At 34.5% G+C, this 20,475-nt stretch overlaps 1 protein-coding gene across 4 annotated transcripts in view; it reads left to right on the top strand.

Annotated features, from left to right (window-relative positions):
* The window catches only part of R3HDM1 (R3H domain containing 1), a 114,349-nt gene that overhangs the window by 16,030 nt on the left and 77,844 nt on the right, over positions 1-20,475 (top strand). For 3 of the 4 annotated variants that reach the window (XM_006880736.1, XM_006880734.1, XM_006880735.1), the window contains 10 exons: positions 2,136-2,250; positions 3,439-3,517; positions 10,938-10,997; positions 11,097-11,237; positions 14,614-14,722; positions 14,808-14,903; positions 16,702-16,739; positions 16,822-16,872; positions 16,983-17,209; positions 19,506-19,760. In XM_006880736.1, coding sequence (XP_006880798.1) covers positions 2,136-2,250; positions 3,439-3,517; positions 10,938-10,997; positions 11,097-11,237; positions 14,614-14,722; positions 14,808-14,903; positions 16,702-16,739; positions 16,822-16,872; positions 16,983-17,209; positions 19,506-19,760 — 1,171 coding nt within the window. The remainder of the gene's footprint in view (positions 1-2,135; positions 2,251-3,438; positions 3,518-10,937; positions 10,998-11,096; positions 11,238-14,613; positions 14,723-14,807; positions 14,904-16,701; positions 16,740-16,821; positions 16,873-16,982; positions 17,210-19,505; positions 19,761-20,475) is intronic. The other variant, XM_006880737.1, reaches the window with a different exon arrangement.

The raw sequence follows: 20,475 nt of genomic DNA, 5'->3' as shown, positions 1-20,475 counted from the left end.
CACATAAATTTGTCTAGTAAAAATTTAAATGAGAAAAAAAGGTTGATAACTATTATCAGGAGTTTGTTACATATTATTGTTCAAAGATAATTTTGTGATTAAAGTCCCAAAATTTGAGTTACATGGTTAGTAAATAAGCTAAATATAATAGAGTTCATTTATTCCACATAATACTTTCTTTCTCAAAATGTTTTTCTGGGATATGATTATTTTTTTTCTATTTGTGTAACAACTAATTTTTATCCCTCTGAACAAAAGATACTTTTTTAATAGAAAAGCTTTTTTCCCCCAAGCTTTGAGTTATCTAAAATTGCACCTCAGTGAGAACTGGAAATAAATTATTTCTCATAAAATATTTTAGTATCTAATCCTTGAGGGTAGAGATACTTTCCATCTAATTTATTGGCTTCAGAATGTTTTGTTTGAGGAACTAATCTGGAATAAAACTCATTACGCCAAAGAGTGAAAGGCAATTAAAAGAAAGATGTAACTGGTATCTGATGAGAGTTTATGAGAGGGAAGTGACCTCAATAACAGATGTCAGTGACAGAGTGAAGAGTAAAGGAATGACACGTTCCTCTGGAAATGTTCCTGTCACTCCAGTTAATTTAATCAGAAGAGTTCATGTATAAGAACTGAGACATTTAAAATCATTCTCATTTATTCACGCTACTGAAAATACAGGCTTCAGTTCTAAATGAAGACAAGCCTACTGAAGTCTTAAAACATAGGTCGTTTTCATGATATAGCCTCGTATCTGAAATGTAAATGTTTTGCCTTTTTAATAGGAAAAGAAAGAAGTGGACTTGAGGGCTATGGGAGGAGATTTTAGAAATGAAATCTTTGAAGATATAATGTTTTCTCCCAACCAGGGTCTCATAAGATCATTCTTAAGCAAAAGGAAGAGAAGCAGAAGTCAAGAAAGCTTCTAAATATTCTAGCTGTAAAAAATATTTCTGAGATTCTTTTCTAAGTATCTTCTTTGCATTTCTGAGTAGAATGAGGAAAAAATAGGTTAGAAAGTGAGATTCATCATGGGAAAAATAATTTTCTGGTTACTGAATTAATTACATTTTCTGTGTCTTTGGTAAGCAAGACATGGGAAAGCATAAACTAAAATATTCATCATTCTGGTGAAAATAGTAGAGATGCAAATTCCAACATCTGCCCTATATTCCAAGAACACATTTGAACTGAGATGATTTATTCCTATCATCTTAGAGGATTGACAAGCAGTAAAAGTCTCATGTAACCACCCTAGGAAGGGGCAAGTGTATGTTTGATCTCATTCATCCCAAAAACCATTTGGAAAGAATAATTGGGGAGTGGAGATAGTTTAATAGAAATCCTGCTGGTTTCAAGTTCCTGACATTTTACCTCCTTTGATTCCAATTTATTGCCACCACTACTGCCACTCAGAAAAATGAAGTTCTTGGATTGATTTTGTGGTGGTGGTTCTTAGTAGAAAGTATTAGTATAATCTAGTCTAAAATTAGGTTACATATTTATCTGTAATAGAAATTGTCTGGATATTCTTCTAGCTTCCTTATAATTTTGCCTAAATAAATAGAACATGATACTAGATGAACAAGCAGAGGGTAGCTGAAATTAAACTTTTGACCAATAAAATAAAACATTCTCCTTTTCAGTCTGTGAAATTATGATTGTTTTAGAATTAATATCTAGAAGGAAGATGGTAACATATAAATCTCAAATAGGAAATAGTGTATGCATTTGGTTTTGTATTTTTTGTGTTTTGTCATTTTATCTGTCAAAAGAACAAATACAATATTGGATACTACTGATGATGATAATTCTGCTTTTGCTTGACTATCGCATCTTCATCACAAAAATATTAAGGTCTTCAATCTGGTCTTTTGGTGATAGTTAACTATTACAGACAACTGTTTATCTAATTCTGAGGGTATGCTCAATTGAAAATGTTAATTTTCACCTGTTTTAGGATGAATTTGAAAAAAGTGGTAAGATTTTTGTCTCTAGTTTCAAGAATCAAATTGGATGGAATGAAAATTATTTTCCTTTTCTTCCACTATACAGATTTATGTTGGTTAAAAGATACAGCCAATCTGAGTTATATATATTTTCCATGAATAACTGATTGTGCTTTTCAACAGGAGAAAATTCAGATCCAGTTAACACAATCATTTGACAAAGAGGAGAAGCCCTCAAAAGATGAAGCAGAAAAAGAAAAAGCCAGTGATAAATTGCCCAGAAAAATGTTATCAAGAGGTTTGCAATTTCATTGTGTTTTTTAAAGAGAATTTTTCACTGTCAGTATTTCCTGTCTTTACCCCTTGAACATATAAGTTAGGTATAAAAATGGACACTGAAGCCATGACTGGGCAAAGTAACATAATTATTAACATAATAAAATGCTTTAGTACAAAAATTTTGAGATACACAAGAGTCATTGATTGTCTTGATCTATTACTGGTCTCTTAATTTTCTCTAATAACTAAAAGTTGTTTATTGATTCTACTAAAAATACCTGTTGTTTTATTTGTTGGCTCCTGTCAAGTCAACCCCCTGACTCATGGCAGTGCCATGAGAAGAGCCTACCCATCGTTTTCTTGGCTGTAATCATCTTGACAGAAACAGTTCATTAGACCTTTACTTCCACAGAACTGCTGTGTTCACTGACCTATCAGTTAACAGATAATTGCAAACCATTTGAACTCTCTTGGCTCCTTAATGAAAGTAGTACTATTTATCTCTTATGTTAGAAAAGTCTTGGTGCCAGTAATCAGCACCCAGTAAGTATATTCTTGGAAACCTACAGTACTTCTCTTTTATAATCTTTTTTTTTAAGAGTCTTCACCATCACCTAACATTGCCAATAATAAAAGTGCTTTTAAAATTTATATTTAAAATTTATATCCAGTTGTCCAGTATTATAAATTACAGAAAGATAAATTTAATGGCAATGAATATAAGTATTTAAAGAAAATAAACCAACTTTGAAAGTAAGCCTTCAGTAACACAACTGATACATTTTTTCAAATTCTACTTCCAAATTGTTGTCTTCACTTTTCATATCTAAACTGTATTAATTTGCTAAACATGTAGTTAATTGAAAAGTCATTGGAAATTTTCACGAGGCATTTTTTTAACAAGTTATTATGGTGAGTATTTAAGAGGCTCTTTAGATAATTCAGTAAATCAGACTGGCACATGTAAAAGGTTAATTTTTTTATTTCATTTGCATGTACATGTGGCTATGTAAACACATAGTGAATTTGGGGGGAATAAAAAAAAACGTGGTCATCTGAGTTCATCATAAATTCCCCTTTTCTGTTTTAATTAGGTTTTCTTCAATATAGGCAAATTGTTCTTATAAGATACGCATTATATGTAAAGGAGAAAAAAGGAATTGGTTTTCAAACAACTTTATACTGGGTTTTTGTGTTGTTTTTTTAGATTCCAGTCAAGAATACACTGATTCAACTGGCATAGATCTACATGAATTTTTAGTAAATACATTAAAAAACAATCCCAGGTAAAAATTAAATTTATAAGGTTTTTATATAGACATTTTGTCTAGAATGCCATAATTTTTTCAATATGTTTTCATTGCTGAAATTATTAGTAATAAATATTAATAGAACAACTGCAGATACTTAAAGTCCACCAGAAACATTTTGGTTTCTTAGACTGAGAAGTTGATGGTATACGGGAAGCTCATTTGTATTTTGATTGATTGCATTGCCTTATGCATGTAATGACAATTTAAAAGTAGTACTTCGTTTCTGCAGAAAGTACAGAATCACCAAGTAATTTAGGCTCCTTGAGGAAAAAAATAGATAAAAATATGCCTCATTAAAAGGCATTCAAATAAGGACTTAGTATGTTCATGTGTAGAGTCACTTTACTTTAAGCTAGTTGTTGGCCAGAACCCTAGATGGAGTGGTTGTTGAGTTTTTGTCAGATTGCTGCCCTCTGTGAGAGATTGTTTCCACACAAAGGCCTATTGACAGAACATCTTGTCAGCACTGGGTAGGAGCCAGTCTGCTAGATGATAACCTCCTGGAATGTAAGCTTTATAACATACACTGAAATAAAAGTAAAACCATGTCACAGGTATCTGCACATGGATGGTAACATCCTTATAGGTGCTATAAAAACGAGAACAACCACCAGCCTCAGAGCATAGAGAAAGGCTTTGTTGAAAAGATGGAATCTGAATTCAGAGTGCTTTCACTGGGACCTGTCCGTGCAAAGAAGCATGGTAAAAGTAAGCCAAGCCACATGAAGAACATTGCCATGCACATGACCTTGAAAGACAGCATCTTCAGTTCAAACAGAGATTGTACACTATGGCCCTAACAGAGAGGCATGTGACACCTAACTCGGGAGGGTGTGGATAAAGTACAAACGACAGATCACCCAGTTATTTTTAACCTAGGAGAGTCGTAACAACCCATGTGGTGAAGAATTGAATAGCCATGGTTGTGATTGACCCAGTGAGTGTGAAGAAAGCTAAGGATGTTTAAAACGACAGAAAAATACGCTTTGAAAAACTTGTCTCAACCTGAAATACTGATGTTGCAGCAGTTGAGAAATATGAATGTATTGTACTAGATTAAGAAGTAATTTAATAGAATGCCATGATCAGATTTACATCTTGAAAACATCATTTTGGCAGTGGGAGGCCAAGACTATAAGCATAGAGACTGGTAGGAAGCCTAGAGAAGAATAGAGAGACAAAAGCACATTTGAAAAATATTTAGGAGGTGGCCATTGCAGGACTTGAAGATATATGCAGATGGGAAGATAACAAAGGGGAATGAAAAATGGAATGGAGTGACTTTTCAATTTCTGGCTAGGCTGACAACTCTTCCCATTTACTGGAGGTATGAACATAGAGAAAAACCTGCTTGATAAGGATACATTCTGTTTAAAATAAGATTCAAGGCACTTTCAAAGGCAAGGAAAAGAGATGAAAGCTGTTGCCAATCAAATGGCTATTTTTTCAAGTTAATGTGGTTTTTTGGGGAGCTAAAAATTCAAGAGTCATCACAGAAGTTTAAGCTTCTCATTCATTACTTTCGAGGTGAATGAAGGAACAAGGACAAAAGATCATTTATGAATCGGAGTACTTAAAGACTCAGTCCTAAAGATAACAGGAAAACCAGGAGAACATTTGTCCTAGAAGTTGAGTACAGGGGAATAGCTTCACAGATAGTAAAATAACAGGAAAGGAGAAAAGGAAAGAAGCAGAAATGATCCCCACTAGATTGGGAAATTAGCATGTCATTGACCACTTTAACAGCTCTTTTCATAAGTGTTAGAATAGAGGGGGAAATAACCCAATAGATATTGAGCGATATGGAGGAAGGTAGAAAATACATGAGTCACCTGAATAAAGGAAGACAGGATCCCAGGCAGGGCAGGCAGTATCTCTTTCCTCTGAGATTGCCGTAGAGACATGAGAGGGAAAGGATTGGAAGTCCATTGTATGCATTCCGGATTACTTTTCCTTTGTGCATTTCTGAGTTTTCCACTACAAATTCAGGGACTTTTATGTTTGGTTGCTTAGATTTATTTTAGGAATTACTTGGTAATGCATTTCTATGTGTACTGTTCATTGTTGATTTTGCTGTGTTACAGATATGCCACCATCACCACAGCAATTTTAAAATATTTTTGTCACCTTATAAAGAAACTTTTCCCATTCATCCCTTTCCACACCCACCTCATCTCTAAACCAAAAAACATGACCTGTTCCCACTCATATCAATTCCAACTCCTGTTGTTGTTATGTGCTGTCAAGTCGCCTGTGACCCTATGTACAGCAGCTCTGAAGGCTGCTCTGTCCTGAGCCAGTCTTGCTGATTCTGACACACATTCCCCATTGCCTCAGTTACTGTAACAATCCGTCTCATCCAGGGTCTTCCTCTCCTGCTCTTTCTGTCCCTCTACCCCTCCAAGCATGATGTCCCTGGATCCCTTCTGTCCATGTGCCCAAAGTGTATGAGATGGAGCTTCAAAATCCTAGACTCCAAGGAACATCTTGGTTTCACCCTCCCCAAAACAGACCTATTTGTTTTCTTGGCAGTCTGAGGTATGTTCAGGACTGTTGTCCAACACCACAATTTGAAGGCATCGATCTTCTGTCATCCTTAGTCACTGTCCAGCTCTCTGATGCATAGCAAGTAATTGCGAAGACCACGCTTGGATTAGGTGCACCTTAGTCTCTAGACTGACATCGTTACTTTTCCATACACTGGAGAGGTCCTGAACAGCAGATTTTCTAAGTGCAATTCCAACAGCAATCCAAATAGAGCAGAGGAGAACTACCCTGTAGAGTGTCTGAGGCAGGAAATCTTTACAGAAGCAGACTGCCATATGTTTCTGCTACAAAGTGGCTCCAGCTTTCTGTTTCACAGCCAAGCACTTAACCATTGCATATAACAACCTAAGCACTGGTCTACTTTCCATCTGTAGATATGCCTGCTCTAAACATGAACTCACACATAATAGAATTTAGCTTCTTTCACTTAGCATGTTTTCTAAATTCATTCATGCTGTATCACGTGTCAGTACTCTGTATGTTCTTTCTGCATATGCATTTTGGTGATACAGTTTAGTTCATGTAATGGACATATCAAAAATTGTTACTCATCTCAGTGAAAATAATAAGACGGAGGTAATGTTAAATTTTGTAAGATATAGTGTTTGCTTAGTTATCCCAAGGACACACACAACTTAATTGTTTTCATATATATGGCACAAAATTAAAAATGAGACAAATTTCTGCCAAAGCTTTCAAGGTTGAATATTGCCTGGAGAATTTGATTGGAAGTTAGGCAGGTTTACTTTGAAGGCTACTAAAATTTTCTTGATATCTTGAGTTGGCTCAGACTCCTAACGACCTCAATGTACAACAGAGCAAAACCCACCTGATACTGCGCCATCCTCAGAGTCTGCTCTGTACTGTTAAGCCCATTGTCTGTCTGGTCACTACTGGAATTTTCTAAACATAAAAAGCTCCACTGCCATCAAGTGAATTGTTGCTCAGAGGGCAGTAGTAGAACAACCCACGCCAGTTTTCCAAAGCTGTAAGAGTCTTCACAGGAGCAAAGTACCTCATCTTACGCTTCAGAGCAACTCCTGACTTTCAGATCACTGACTTTTCTGGTTAGTAGCCCAACACTTAACCCATTGGTCCACCACACCTTTGTTTTTCTTTTCTAGAGCTCTGTCAGACTAATCTGTACGGAGTTGCTCTGCTCACCCAAAGGCTGCATGTCTTGGATGGTTCAAATCCACTGGCCTCTTCAAAAAGAGATAGACGGTGGGCAATCTCCTCCTCAAAGGGTTACCAGGAGTCTGAACAAATTGATAGCAATTTTGAGTTTGAGATCATTTTTATTTCAAATTTTTTTACTTCACAACGTCAAGTATTTATTTTGTTCTCCATCTAATAATGTTTTGAATGTTAAATAGTAATTTGGAACTTAACATTTGCAAGAAGTAGTTAAAAGGCTATATTGATTACAGTAACTCCTGAGTTAGAACCTATATCCTCATAAAATTTACATTGACTAACATCATCATGTTTACTAATTTTTTTTTATTAATTGTATACCCATTTGGGTACTTGAAATAATACAAATATTATGTAACTAAGGAGTGGGAGCAACTCAGATCCTGAGAATAGACAGGTTAGAAGTCATTTTTACTTTGAGGAACATCATGCAGTTGTTGTGCTTATAAAATCTTACAAAGTTACTTTTTTTGAAGGTGATGTTTGAAGTAGGCTATCTTTTCCGTGCTACAAAAATGTGACCAAAGTCATAAGAAACATTTAAGGATGAGTGGACAGGTAGAAACTATTTTTTTTTTCTTCTTCTTTATTTACTTAACAGACATTAAGTTTACCAGATACACATTTTCTCTAAAGTTTTTCTTTAAAGATTTGTTGTACTTTCACTATAACTTTATTTAGGTACATACGTATACATATGTATATACATTATTTTTCCGTAATAGCATATGTTGGTTGGTAAAGATTATATGATAAGAGTGTCAGAAGGTATCTCATTTTAAATGGTTTGACTCCTACTCTGAAGGTTAAATATGACTCAGGAAAGAAATTCATGACTAAGTCATTGGAGTCTTGTGTGTCACCTATATATATAGAGAGAAAATTACTCATTTTTTTAAGTTAAGACTGACTGCGGAAAAATTTGGGAGCTGGAACTAAGCTAATGGGTAGAAGATATAAATCCTAGGACCTTTGAAAAGTTAACAGCTTCATTTGTTTTGAAAGATCTACTAAAAACAAAAAATCCTAGAATTAAAGTTAAGTGGTCCATATAATAATAAAATTGTTCTGTAAATCATAAATCTACTTGTAAGAAACTACCTTAGTTAATATTGCTAACTAATAAAAAGTTTAGAGGTCTTTTTCTTTCATAAAAATAATAAAGTATTTTGCAGTGTCACACATTTTCTAAAGATTATTTCATATAATTGTTTATTTAGCTCACACACAAAAAACCAACGTGGATGTCCTGGTTTTTTGAACTAAATTTCTTATTTATTAAAGTAGCTTCTTTGGATCTTTTCTGTTGAAAAATTAGAACAATATATTATTTACAGTTGTGACAAGTTACTGTTTTTTCAGACTTTGAATGTAAATCCAGCTTTTTTTTTTTTTTTTTTTTTTTACATTTTTGTGTGAGTGTACCGTCAGATCTGATCTGACTGGTACAGGAGGAGATTGTCCCTCCTTTTCCCGGCAGAGCATCTGGTGGATTCGAACCGTGTGCCTCTGGGATTGTAGTTGCAGCTCCTTGCCACTAGGCCACCAGAGCTCACCTTAAATCCAGCTTTTTATGACCTCGCTACTTTCCATTCATGCTTTTTTTCTCATTGTTTAATTCCTCTACTAGTTTATCACTTGCCTCAATATTTAAAACCAGTAATAAGACTATATAAAATATAATATTCTTCTGAAAATTATTTCCAAAGACAAACTGATCCAAAGGGTTAAGTTAAAAGATCTAAGAGTTACGTAAATAAATCTTTTTGTGGTGAAAATTCTTCATCTTATATTTAACATTAAAAAGCAAATTCTAAGGAAGAATGTAAACTTGACTACTAGGCAGAGAAAGCCATATTTTCAAGGAGCTGGAAATGGGAAATAGCTTGACAAATACAGAGATAAGATGACAAGAATTTTTAACAAGGGTAGGAAATGAGACTTAACAAGGTCAATGGTGATAAAGTTTGGGTTTGGTTGTTGTCTACTGTTCAAGATCATGAATACCAAGATAGATTAGAAGGAAACAAGTGAAGACACAGAGATCACATGCTGCTACTATTGTTGTCAAGATAGAGATCCTAATTTCTTGTATCAGGATAGTGATAATAGATATAGAAGGAGAAAAACAGGTACAATTTGCAGTTGTATGTAACTGGTTTAGGATAGTAACAGGGGAGCTCTGGTGGCTTGGTTTGTAAGGAGTTATGCTGCTAACAGAAATGCCGAGCCTCTTCAGTGGTTGAGATCTACCATCAGCTCTTCAGGGAAAAAAAGATGGTCCATCTCCTCTTGTGTGAAACACGATCTCAGAAACCCAGAAGAGGGTCACCTTTGAATCTGTTCCAACTCCACAGCAATGAGTTTTTAAGAAGAGGGTATACTAAGATTCTCAAGCTTCTGTTGTGATACACTGGGTAGAAGGTAATGCTACTTTAAAAAAAAAAAAACCAAAACTACATTTTAAAGATTTGATAAAATGTTCCTTGAATTTGTCTTAAAATGTGATTAATTTGGTTTTCAACTTTGGATTTGAAATTACCATATTCATTTATTGAGGAGATACTCCTCAGTTCTATGAATCTTCTTCTGCAGTGCAAGAGGAGTTCAAAGTAAAGGAATAGAATTTTGGAAAACGTACATTTGTGAGAAGTATACTGTATAATGTTTATTTTGCCAAGAAACACAAATCTCTTGGCCAGGGTCTCTTATCTGTCTAATTTTGGTAACAGAGTGGAATTATCTGTAAGGTTTTTAGCTGTAAGAGCCTATAAGAGTGTTTGGGGTTTTTTTTACAAGAACACAAAGTTTCCGGTGAGCACAAGGAAACTCCTGAGCCATGTTCTTGGTGTGTGAGCAAGAGAGTCCTTTGGAGAGTGGTGCCAGTGAAGTCATTAAAGCCTAAGAGCATGAACTAGGACACAAGTGGATCATTGGAACACATGGAGACACACCCCCTGGGGTCATTTCTTTTATGTGTTGGAGACCTTTCATTTGTTTCTAATTTTTTAAAAAATTACCCCCAAAATAAAAACCCCAGTTTTCAAATTCTTCCATTTTAAATGAGTTAAAAAACCCTCTCCTCCTGTATTAGTGTGTAATATGCTATATACTATTGTTCTGCCTTTGTTTTAATTGCATGCTAGCACTGGAATTCCCACAGGAACCCTGGTATGGCATGTTTTTAGAGGGCCATTTCCATGGAGTACAGCAGGATGATAGTCATGAGCATAACCGAAGAGAACTGCTTTTTCTGCCATCTCTCAGCTTTTTTGAAGATGTAAAGAGTAATAGGCTTTTCTCATCCACATGTTTACAGAGCAGATGCCATTAAAGTGATAGATCAGATCACATCTATTCTAAGGCTGACCACATGCTGGTAGTTGGAGTTGTGTAATAGGAACATTGAGGCTCATGGGTAGTACTCTCTACACTTGCAAGTTGTGAAAGTTTCCATAATAAAAAGGTCTCATTTTAAACATGGCCTTTTTAGGGAAGCATTTAAATATTAAAGCATCAGTATCATTATTGACTTCAATATACAGAGATTTTGGGGGGGGGATAATAGCAATATATGTCATAACCTGTAGTTATTGATAATTTTTTCAGTGTTGATTTTTATATAAAAAGTTTCCATATTTTGTTTCAGGGACAGAATGATGCTGCTGAAATTGGAACAAGAAATTTTAGATTTCATTGGTAATAATGAGTAAGTCTTAACATTCTCCTATCCCAGTCATACCCCCAGCAAAAAAATAAGTTATCATCTCTTCTTAACTTACTAAATTGGATTTTCTTCTACTTCCAGGTCTCCACGTAAAAAATTTCCCCCAATGACATCTTACCATAGGATGCTGTTACACAGAGTAGCTGCTTACTTTGGATTAGACCACAATGTTGATCAGAGTGGGAAGTCTGTCATAGTAAACAAAACTAGCAATACAAGGATGTAAGTGTCAAGAGATGTAGGTTGACGTTACCGATCTGTGTAGACATCTCTTCTTTCTATAGCACTTTTCACTGAATGTGTTTAGCAACCTTAATTAGCTTTGAGAAAACTTTATATAATAGGAGCAAAACATGCATAGTTTACCACAGACAAAATGTACCATCATGGACTACGTCAGACAAGTGAATGAGGGCTGTGGTATATGGATGTTTTTGTTTTGTTTTGTTATTTTAAGTCATAGGGAAAATACGTACTATCATTGATGTTTGGTGAAGATGCTCTTAGTGGTTTATGTTTTGGTTTTTCTTAATTAACATAAATGTGACCAGCATTGACAGATTTTATCACATTTAGTTAACCAGCTCAACTAAAACCTAAAATAATACCATTGTATCAATTCTGACTCAAGAAACCCTCAAGTTTCCAAAGCTGGAAATCTTAACAAAATGAAACTGCCCATCTTTCTCAACTGGTGAATTTAAACTGCCAATTTAAACTTTCCATTAATTTTCCCTTAGAAAAGTAATAGTATTAGTGAAAAATAGATCTTCGCTACTGATATTTGGAAGCAGAAGATTTAATACAGAAGTCTCTAAAGTTGTAATAGATGCACACACACAGACAGACAGACAGACATATATATAACTACCTTTTATTTGGAAGGCTAATCGGAATATCATCTAGTTGAGAAAACTAATATTGATACTTTTCAATGAATTCTTTGTCTTCCTGAACCAAACATCTCTCAGGGGCATGTGTGTGTGAACCACTTAATTTGAACACAGTCCCTCTGTTGAAAAAGCCTTCATCATCATATTTGCCATATTACTTGCTGGAAATAATTTGGGATTTTTATCCTTTCACTTATTGTCTTATCAATCAAATAAATACATTGTTCCTACAACTAAAATTAATGTAGGTAAATTCTTGTCAAGAGATCTTTCTTGAGGGATTAAACGTTACCTGAAAATGAGAATTTGCTTTCTTTTAAAAATATACTTAGTATTAGCCATTAGTTACTGTGGCTTTGTCACACATTAATTGTATCATAGCTGACTTAGCCGGAGTGATTGTTAAGATGTGAACTGAACTGAAGGTGAATAAATAGAAGTTCATTCATTTAATCAGTGCCTTTTAACAAGCTCAAAGCTGCTGGATCCCCAAACACTTGTCGATTAGCAGGCATTTTGACTGACATTTAGACTGGTGACTCTAAGGTTTTCAATACAGTGTAACATCAGTAATTTGAATGCTTTAAATGGTTTTGGAAGGTTTTAGGATTCTCCTTATTAAAGTATCAGATGTTTTGCTAATAAGAGATGACCGACGTGTATAACAAATTATGGCCTACAGTATAATTAAAACTGACCTTTCAGATCATTGAAGTTACACTGTGTTCTTATTTTATATCTTCTGGGATATAAAGAAGATTGTAACTCAGAAAACCTTAGAGATCTGCTCCACATTGAATAAAAACAAACTTGCCTTTTCCTCATAGGCAGATTACCCGCTCCAGCCTTGAACCAGTGGTGTTGTGGATGTCAACAACCCGGTGTCCACTAGGCTGTCTCAGTGGAGCGGGGAGTTGGTGATTGCAGGGCAGTAAATTCAGGCATCTATAAAAGAAAGAGGTAAGACAGTCTTAAGGTTAGCTGAAATGCCTGCTAATGCCTTTTGGTGTGGGAATCCAGCTGCTCATAGAAAGGTTGCCAGGCTGATTATTAAGCTGGAGAGTTCTTTGCAGTAACATGAACTCTTGCCTAAATAGAAAACTCCTTAAATCAGAAAATATGAGTTGAACAGAAACAGAAATGGTTGATGCACATAAGTTGGCTAATAGTGCAACATAAAATAACTAATCACTGCCATTATCAGAACTAAAGAGATGGTTGGGTTTTTTTTTTTAACTCCCAAACAAAGTGATCTTATCAGTTTGGTCACAAAACTCATTTAACTTTTTAACCCACTCTCTCCTTTATTTCTAGACAATACTTTATAGAGATCTGCTCTGTTTCACTGATCTGTTTTGAAGGAGAGACTTCTTTAGTTAAAGCTTACATAAATCTCAATTTGCATAATTTAACAGGAAATAGATACAGTACTTTATTAAAAATTCACTAGTTTAAATATTCAAAAGTAAGACTTGAAAACTATTTCAATAAATAATCTGGTCTTTAGTTTGCTTAAAATGTTATTACTCCAGTTAATTTGATTCTGAAATATACTTAAGATAGACATATATTTGAGGCATATGTTAAAAAAATAAGTAATATACCAGGAGTTCAAGTCAACTTTCTTTATAGCCTCTAAATATTTTTTATACATGTTTCAGAAAAATAATTAGATATTACAATAGGATGTAACTAAGTTATACAAAAGTTGAATGAATGAATTTGTTGAAACTGAGAATATATTTTAGGAGGTAAAATTTTATATAATTACATTATCTCAAGGGTTATAGTTTTATATCTGTCTTTGGATTTTGGTGCAATTACAGCATAGAAGACCAATCAGCTTTAAACTGTTACTATTCTTTCACAATAAGTACTTTATATCACAATTTTAGTCACCAAAAAAAGAATTTATCTTTTCTAACCTATTTAATTTAATATAGAACAAAACTATACCCTGCTATAACAAAAAATTATTGGTAACTTGCATGCTCTTAGAACTAATAAGTTTTTATTTCATTCAGCCACAAAATATTTTATTACTTTCCTTTACATATCTCCAAACAAACAAACAAAAACAAACCACAAAACATATTCTCTGTGTCTCTATTTTTATATATATGCACACACATATATATACAGTACTTTTTTTATCCTTATTTTGAGATTTAGAGGACACAATAGGAAGAGGCTTTGAGTCTTAGGAGCCTGGGTTCCCACAACTCAGTCTTGCCCTGTGACTTTGCAACATTACTTAAGCTTCTAGAAACTAAATTGTCCTCATATTAATTTTAGTGACAACCTTCAGTGGAGTGTTTACTGTCCTGAGTGTTGTACATTAATTGATTTATTTCATCTTCAGAACAACCCTATTAGTTTGATACATTTAGCATTCTAATACATGAGGAAACTGGAGACTTGAAAAATTAGTGTAAGGCTCACAACAAATAGGTAGTAAAACTGGATTTTTGTTAACTAAAGCAAATTAACACAAGACCCCACACTATTTTTGATGGTGCCTCAAAAAACTGGTAGTTAAGTGAACAGCCCTATCACTTGTTTATACACTGTGAGAAGTAATTGTCTATTAATGACACTAACAATTGGTAATCGGTATTAATTTTTAGAACAGGTAACTTGTGTTTACATTTCCTATAAATACTGAATATTACTTTTGTTTTGTTTTGTTCCTTTGGGCATTTTAGACCTGATCAGAAATTTAATGAACATATTAAGGATGATAAAGGTGAAGATTTTCAGAAACGATATATCCTCAAGAGAGATAACTCTAGCTTTGACAAAGATGATAACCAGGTAACCCAGAGCAAACATCATTTTATAGATGCAGGACTATCCTTGTAATTCTTTTCCCTGCATTTGATTGTTTTCTTTTCTTTAGATGAGAATACGATTAAAAGATGACAGAAGAAGCAAATCTATAGAAGAAAGAGAAGAAGAGTACCAGAGAGCTAGAGACCGAATATTTTCCCAAGATGTATGTACTAAATTATGTTTCCGTTTTAGTAGTAAAATTTATGCTAATTGATTTGCAGTGTGTCACTCCCTCTAAGTCAGTTCATCACACTTCTGTTTAACCATAGTTTTATTTACAATGTTTAAGAAATACTGGTATTTGTCTTGCTTAGATTAATACTTGAGTAGATTACCAAATTTGGCATGACAACAAGTATCTAAAATGTTACAATATTGAATTTAAGACTACAGAGGATCATTGAAAGAATATTGGAGTGCACATATATTCTGGTTTGGATTTTTTGTTTTGAGAGATTTTTTTACAAACTTAAGATACAGGATTTGACTTGTTTTCTAGTCAATCTTAATAATCCATGGTTTTTAATTGTGATTTGAGTAATTTACAAAGCAAATTAATGCTCTGTTCAAACACTTTTTTTTCTGACATGTTTGTTACAACACCCACAGTATGCTTTTGTTTGTTTCCATTCCTTTCTTTAACTCTCATTTCCATTCATTCTTCCAAACTGAAGTTTTAGACCATTGGTCACTGTCTACAAATGCATAAACTCTGAAACTTGCTTGTTAGTGGGCTATACTTAATAATTTCTTTTAAAATAATTGATTTGTTTAGATTATTATTTCTTTCTGTCACTAGTTTGTAGACTAGGTAAAATTTCTGCTCTTGATAAATAGCCAGGTGATGACAGTATATTCTGTGACATTTCTAATGATGGAAACATGAAGGAATAGTATGGTACATAACAGAGAAGTGATGCAGAATTGGCTTGAAGAGCTAGGTTCCTAAGCAAGGCTTAGTGGAGTGAAGGCTTCCCAATAGAAGGAAGGCCAGTGTCTGTGGAGACCCAGAGATAATGGGGAGCTTGGCACATAAGAGAACTGACAGATAAAGGCGCTGGGTTCTCCTTTGGGTGGTGCAGTAAGTGATTGGAGGTGTAATCAGGGACCAGCTGGCTCTTCTCTAAAAGCCAGGTAAGGTGACTAGCGTTTTTGCTAGAGCTAGTGTTGATAAGTTGTTTCTGTGAAGAAAGTAGATAGTAAATACTTGAACATACCCTGCTAACTCTATTGCAGTTACCCTGCTCTACTACTCTTTTAGTGGGAAAGCAGCCATTGTTGTTGGGTCTGGTCATGCTCTAACTTACAGTACTCCCAAGTCCAGCAGAACAAAACTCTGCCCAATTGCTGTATTCCAGACTTGATTTGTAAGAACATAGCTGTCAGATCCCTGTCCTAGCACATTGCATTATGCATGACAGAGGGGCAGGATTAGATTGAGATCAAAGGAAATGAGCTGGTTCGCTAGGTGGAAGACTGTTTTCCATAATCTTAAGAAAATAATGGTTGCTTGGCCTAGTTTAATAGCCCTAGAGGAAGTTTGACTGTTAGCTCCATTAAAGTATAACTGCTTTTTCACTGTCATGTCCACAGCTATAAGGCACCAATGAGCAGTGACCAGGTGTTTGTTGAATGAATGACAGAATCTGCAGGCTGGTGTAGAACTTTGACATATGATCATTTAATTGAATTCACTTGTTTAGAAGAAATTGTTTTAATTTCCCAATTAATTTAGACCACAAAATGAATAGCTTTGAGATGTTTGCCTGTTCACAGTAAGCATAATTTCTAACCGAAATTATCATGTATTTGTGTGTTATCATCAATTTGGATATTTTTTAGGGGGGAAGGGGAATGCTTTTCATATTATATAAGTCTTGGGGGTTTTGTCAGTGCTGTACGGTTAACATTACATAGTTGACAAAAGCTCGACTTGTATCTGCTTTCTTTTTTTCTTCTAGTCCTTGTGTTCCCAAGAGAGTTATATTCTTGACAGAAGGTAAGGAGATTTTTAACATATGTTTTAATAACTACCTGACTGACGCTAACAAAATAAAAATGTCTTATTAAAATGTCAACAGAATCCATGACGATGATGCTAGTAGTACTCAGCAGAGGCGCCAGATATTTAGGTATTAGAAGCATGTTTTCAACACCATATTGAAACATTAAAGCATTTCTTCTTTATTCTTTTTTCCTCCTGTCCCTGTTAGCTTTTCAGTGTTGTATTTCTAAATTACAGAGTTAATAAAGATGCTTCTGGGAGATCAACAAATAGCCATCAAAGCAGCACCGAGAATGATCTGAAGTACTCTGAGCCACGACCCTGGAGCAGCACAGACTCTGACAGCTCCCTGCGCAACCTGAAGCCGGCTGTTACCAAAGCCAGCAGCTTCAGTGGAATCTCGGTCCTCACGAGAGGCGATAGTTCTGGAAGCAGCAAGAGCATAGGCAGGCTTTCCAAAACAGGTATCAGTATCTGCCTAGAACTGTACACTCAAACCACCAGTTTTCTTAGTGCTCAAGTTGTAGTGCTTGCTTTTTTTTTTTTTTTAAATTGTATGATTTCTAATTATTTTAAAAGAGAAAATCCCTTTCAGTACTACATTGAGCACCTCTACTTAATGGATAATATATTTATTGGCCCTTTAGATTCATTCTCTGTTCTGGAGGAAAAATTGTAAACACTACTTAATATAAAAATTCTTCTATTGTGACATAATCTTTATTGGGCTGGTTGAACAAAATATCATAGTATCCATTGATACTAGGAAATTCTTAATGACTGGGTTTCTCACTAATAATTTTTAATCTATTTAACAATTAATACTATTGAATAGTGCTTGTATTTGAGAAAGAAATCTTTGTAATTTTGAAAAATCTGTAAAGCTGCAGTGGAATATTTGAGGAACTTTAAAAGAAAAAAAAACTCATGCTGTAATTATTATACATTACTAGAAATTTCAATAATATCCTCAATAGGCCCATAGCATTTTTCTTTAATTAATTGGTTTCAGTGCTTCCACTTACTGGCATCAAAGCTATGCAACCTTACTCAATCTTAGGGTCACTGCACATCTTTCTTTTTCTCCACGATAACTATGAAAGTCATCAAAGATGGCTCTCTCTAGTTAGCCTGTTTCGGTTAACCTAGACTCTGGTATTTTAAAAATAAGTGTTGAAACTAGAGATTTATATTTAAAGGTGACAACCTGAATATTGGTGATGTTGTTATGTGCCGTTGAGTCGCTTGCAACTCATAGCAACCTTATGTACAACAACCCTGAAACCTGCTCTGTCCTGTGCTAACTTTATTGTCTCCAACACACCTAACCTCATTACCTCAGTCACTGTATCAGTACATTTCATGGATGTCAGTGCTTTACATTTTTAAGGCTGGTTAATTGTGGTTACCAGTCTTAATTTGAACCATAGATATAAAAAAAAATGTCTCAATGTACTTGGTAAGATATTGTTACGAATAGCTGAATTTTCTGAATATAAGAATTCTGCATATATACCAAGTAGGTAAATTATCTGAATATAAGAATACTTGAGTACAAATGTCTTAACTAAAAATGGCAACTTGGTCTTTCTACATCACCCAGTAAATAACTAGCCACTCAGCATGAGAACATCATTTGGACACATTGCTGATTTAAAGCATGTTGAAAACATTTACTATTAACTTATACTCTGTAATATCTTCAGGAATGGAAAAGTACTATTTAACCCTCCTTTTAATGGGAATAAAATAATTTTTAAATATTTACAATAAGTTGATAAAGTTACTCTCATTAGTCTTTTTGGCACAACGTAAAGTAGAAATTTTTCTTCAGAATGCGGTTTTTAGAGTGTATCACCTTTTTTTCTTTCTGTCACTAACAAATAATTCTCCATCCCAGCATCACCCCAGTTATTCAGAAACTAAATCATCCATAGCTTCTTCTATTTTCCATTTTCCACCCTTAACCACTGTGCTGGAAATCAAAGACAATTTTCAATCTTTGACAGAATATAAAAGAGATTTCAATATAAAATTAGTGAAAATTTATGTAATTAACTTTATTAAGCACAGTACAAAACAAATTTTGAGCTACTGCTAATATAAATAATGGGCTATCTTCCGTGCTATCTCTAACCCCTAATATAAATAATGGAATAGCTTCCTTGCTATCTCTAACCCCTAATATGATAAAAAATTGAAAGTTGACTTTACACTATAGAAAGATCCTATTGTTATTAGCTGAAAAAAAGGAATCCTGCACTCAATAGTTTTTCTTAATAGAGAATTTATCACTTTTGTTCTTTTCTATACTGCTCTTAATCTCTCTGTGTTGTTATATAGATAAGGGGTTTCTGATATAAGAGGTTATGGCATTTGGATGTGCTAAATTCTTACTCCATGGGGAAAATTGTAATCTGTATTTTCCTAGGTAAATTGAACAGGTAAAATGGATACAACTTTGTCCTTTTGGGAACACGGGTAGTTGTGCTTTTTGTGGTCATCTGTGGCTCGTTATGATAAAGTTGCTCACATTGCACGCTTTGCTTGTGAGTTCTCTGACACCTATGTGATGAGTGTGCTGTATTCTCTTTGCTCACGGGGGAGACGGGAGGTAAAAATGCGCAGTAAATCAAAAGGAGCCAATGCTTTTATGTGGTAACTGCATGTTATGCAATGTGAAATTAACAGTTTATATTTTTAAAATCTGCCTTGTTATGTGAGGTTTAAAAAATTCCATTTTTCATTCCTCCTTCCTAGGTTCTGAGTCTTCTGGTAGTGTAGGGTCATCTACGGGCTCTCTCTCTCACATCCAGCAGCCTCTTCCAGGTACAGCTCTCAGCCAGTCTTCTCATGGCGCACCTGTCGTCTATCCAACTGTCAGCACTCATAGTTCTCTTTCCTTTGACGGTGGCCTAAATGGGCAAGTCGCCTCTCCTAGCACTAGCTTCTTTTTGCTTCCCTTGGAAGCAGCAGGCATACCACCTGGCAGTATTCTGATCAACCCACAAACAGGTTGGTATCCAAAAGGTGCCTTTTTTCACTTGAGAAATCAGAAGTTAGCTGAAAATTAAAGATACTTACGAAGTGTATTGTCTGTATATGCATTGTCAGCTTATTCTTTTTTATGAATAATAAGCATTTTCCCTAGAACATTAATGATAACACTCCAGAAAATTTTCAAAGACATATTTGGCCTAATGTAAGATACTGCACTATAAAGCCAAAGTTAAGCAGTGCAAATTCACCAGCTGCTGTGAATGATGGGCAGTCTCCTCTCCTGTGATTTACTGCCTCTGCTGGAGGGTCAGAACAGCACACAACTACCACCATAATCCGCTTTGACTACTTCTTGTAGGCCATGTAATTCATGGCTGAGTTTTGATCAACTTATTTTTAAGATACAAGATATAAACTTTAAAAGTTTATAAGATACAAACTTTGAAAGAGCTTTATTTGAATTCAACAAACCTATTTGATGAAATGATTTTGTCCTAGGGAAAATAATACATACCTTAAGAAATTTTTGGTTGTCATTATATAATAAAATAAGAAAAGAACTATTATTAATTCCCATCAGAGTATAGGGGAAAACTAAAGAACATATTCTAAATAAGGAGATAGTCATTAATGATTGGTATTGATAATGCATTCTTAATTCTTCAGTTAGCTAATAATTATATTTATGGAACAAAAATGGTGTGCTTTAAGTATTTTATTTATAATCATT

This window comes from Elephantulus edwardii, unplaced genomic scaffold (genome assembly GCF_000299155.1).
Source record: "Elephantulus edwardii isolate Elephantulus edwardi_28Jun2011 unplaced genomic scaffold, EleEdw1.0 scaffold00010, whole genome shotgun sequence".
NCBI classification, from domain to species: domain Eukaryota; kingdom Metazoa; phylum Chordata; class Mammalia; order Macroscelidea; family Macroscelididae; genus Elephantulus; species Elephantulus edwardii.
The sequence above is the reverse complement of the archived record's forward strand: the minus strand, read 5'-3'. Positions and strand labels throughout refer to the sequence as shown.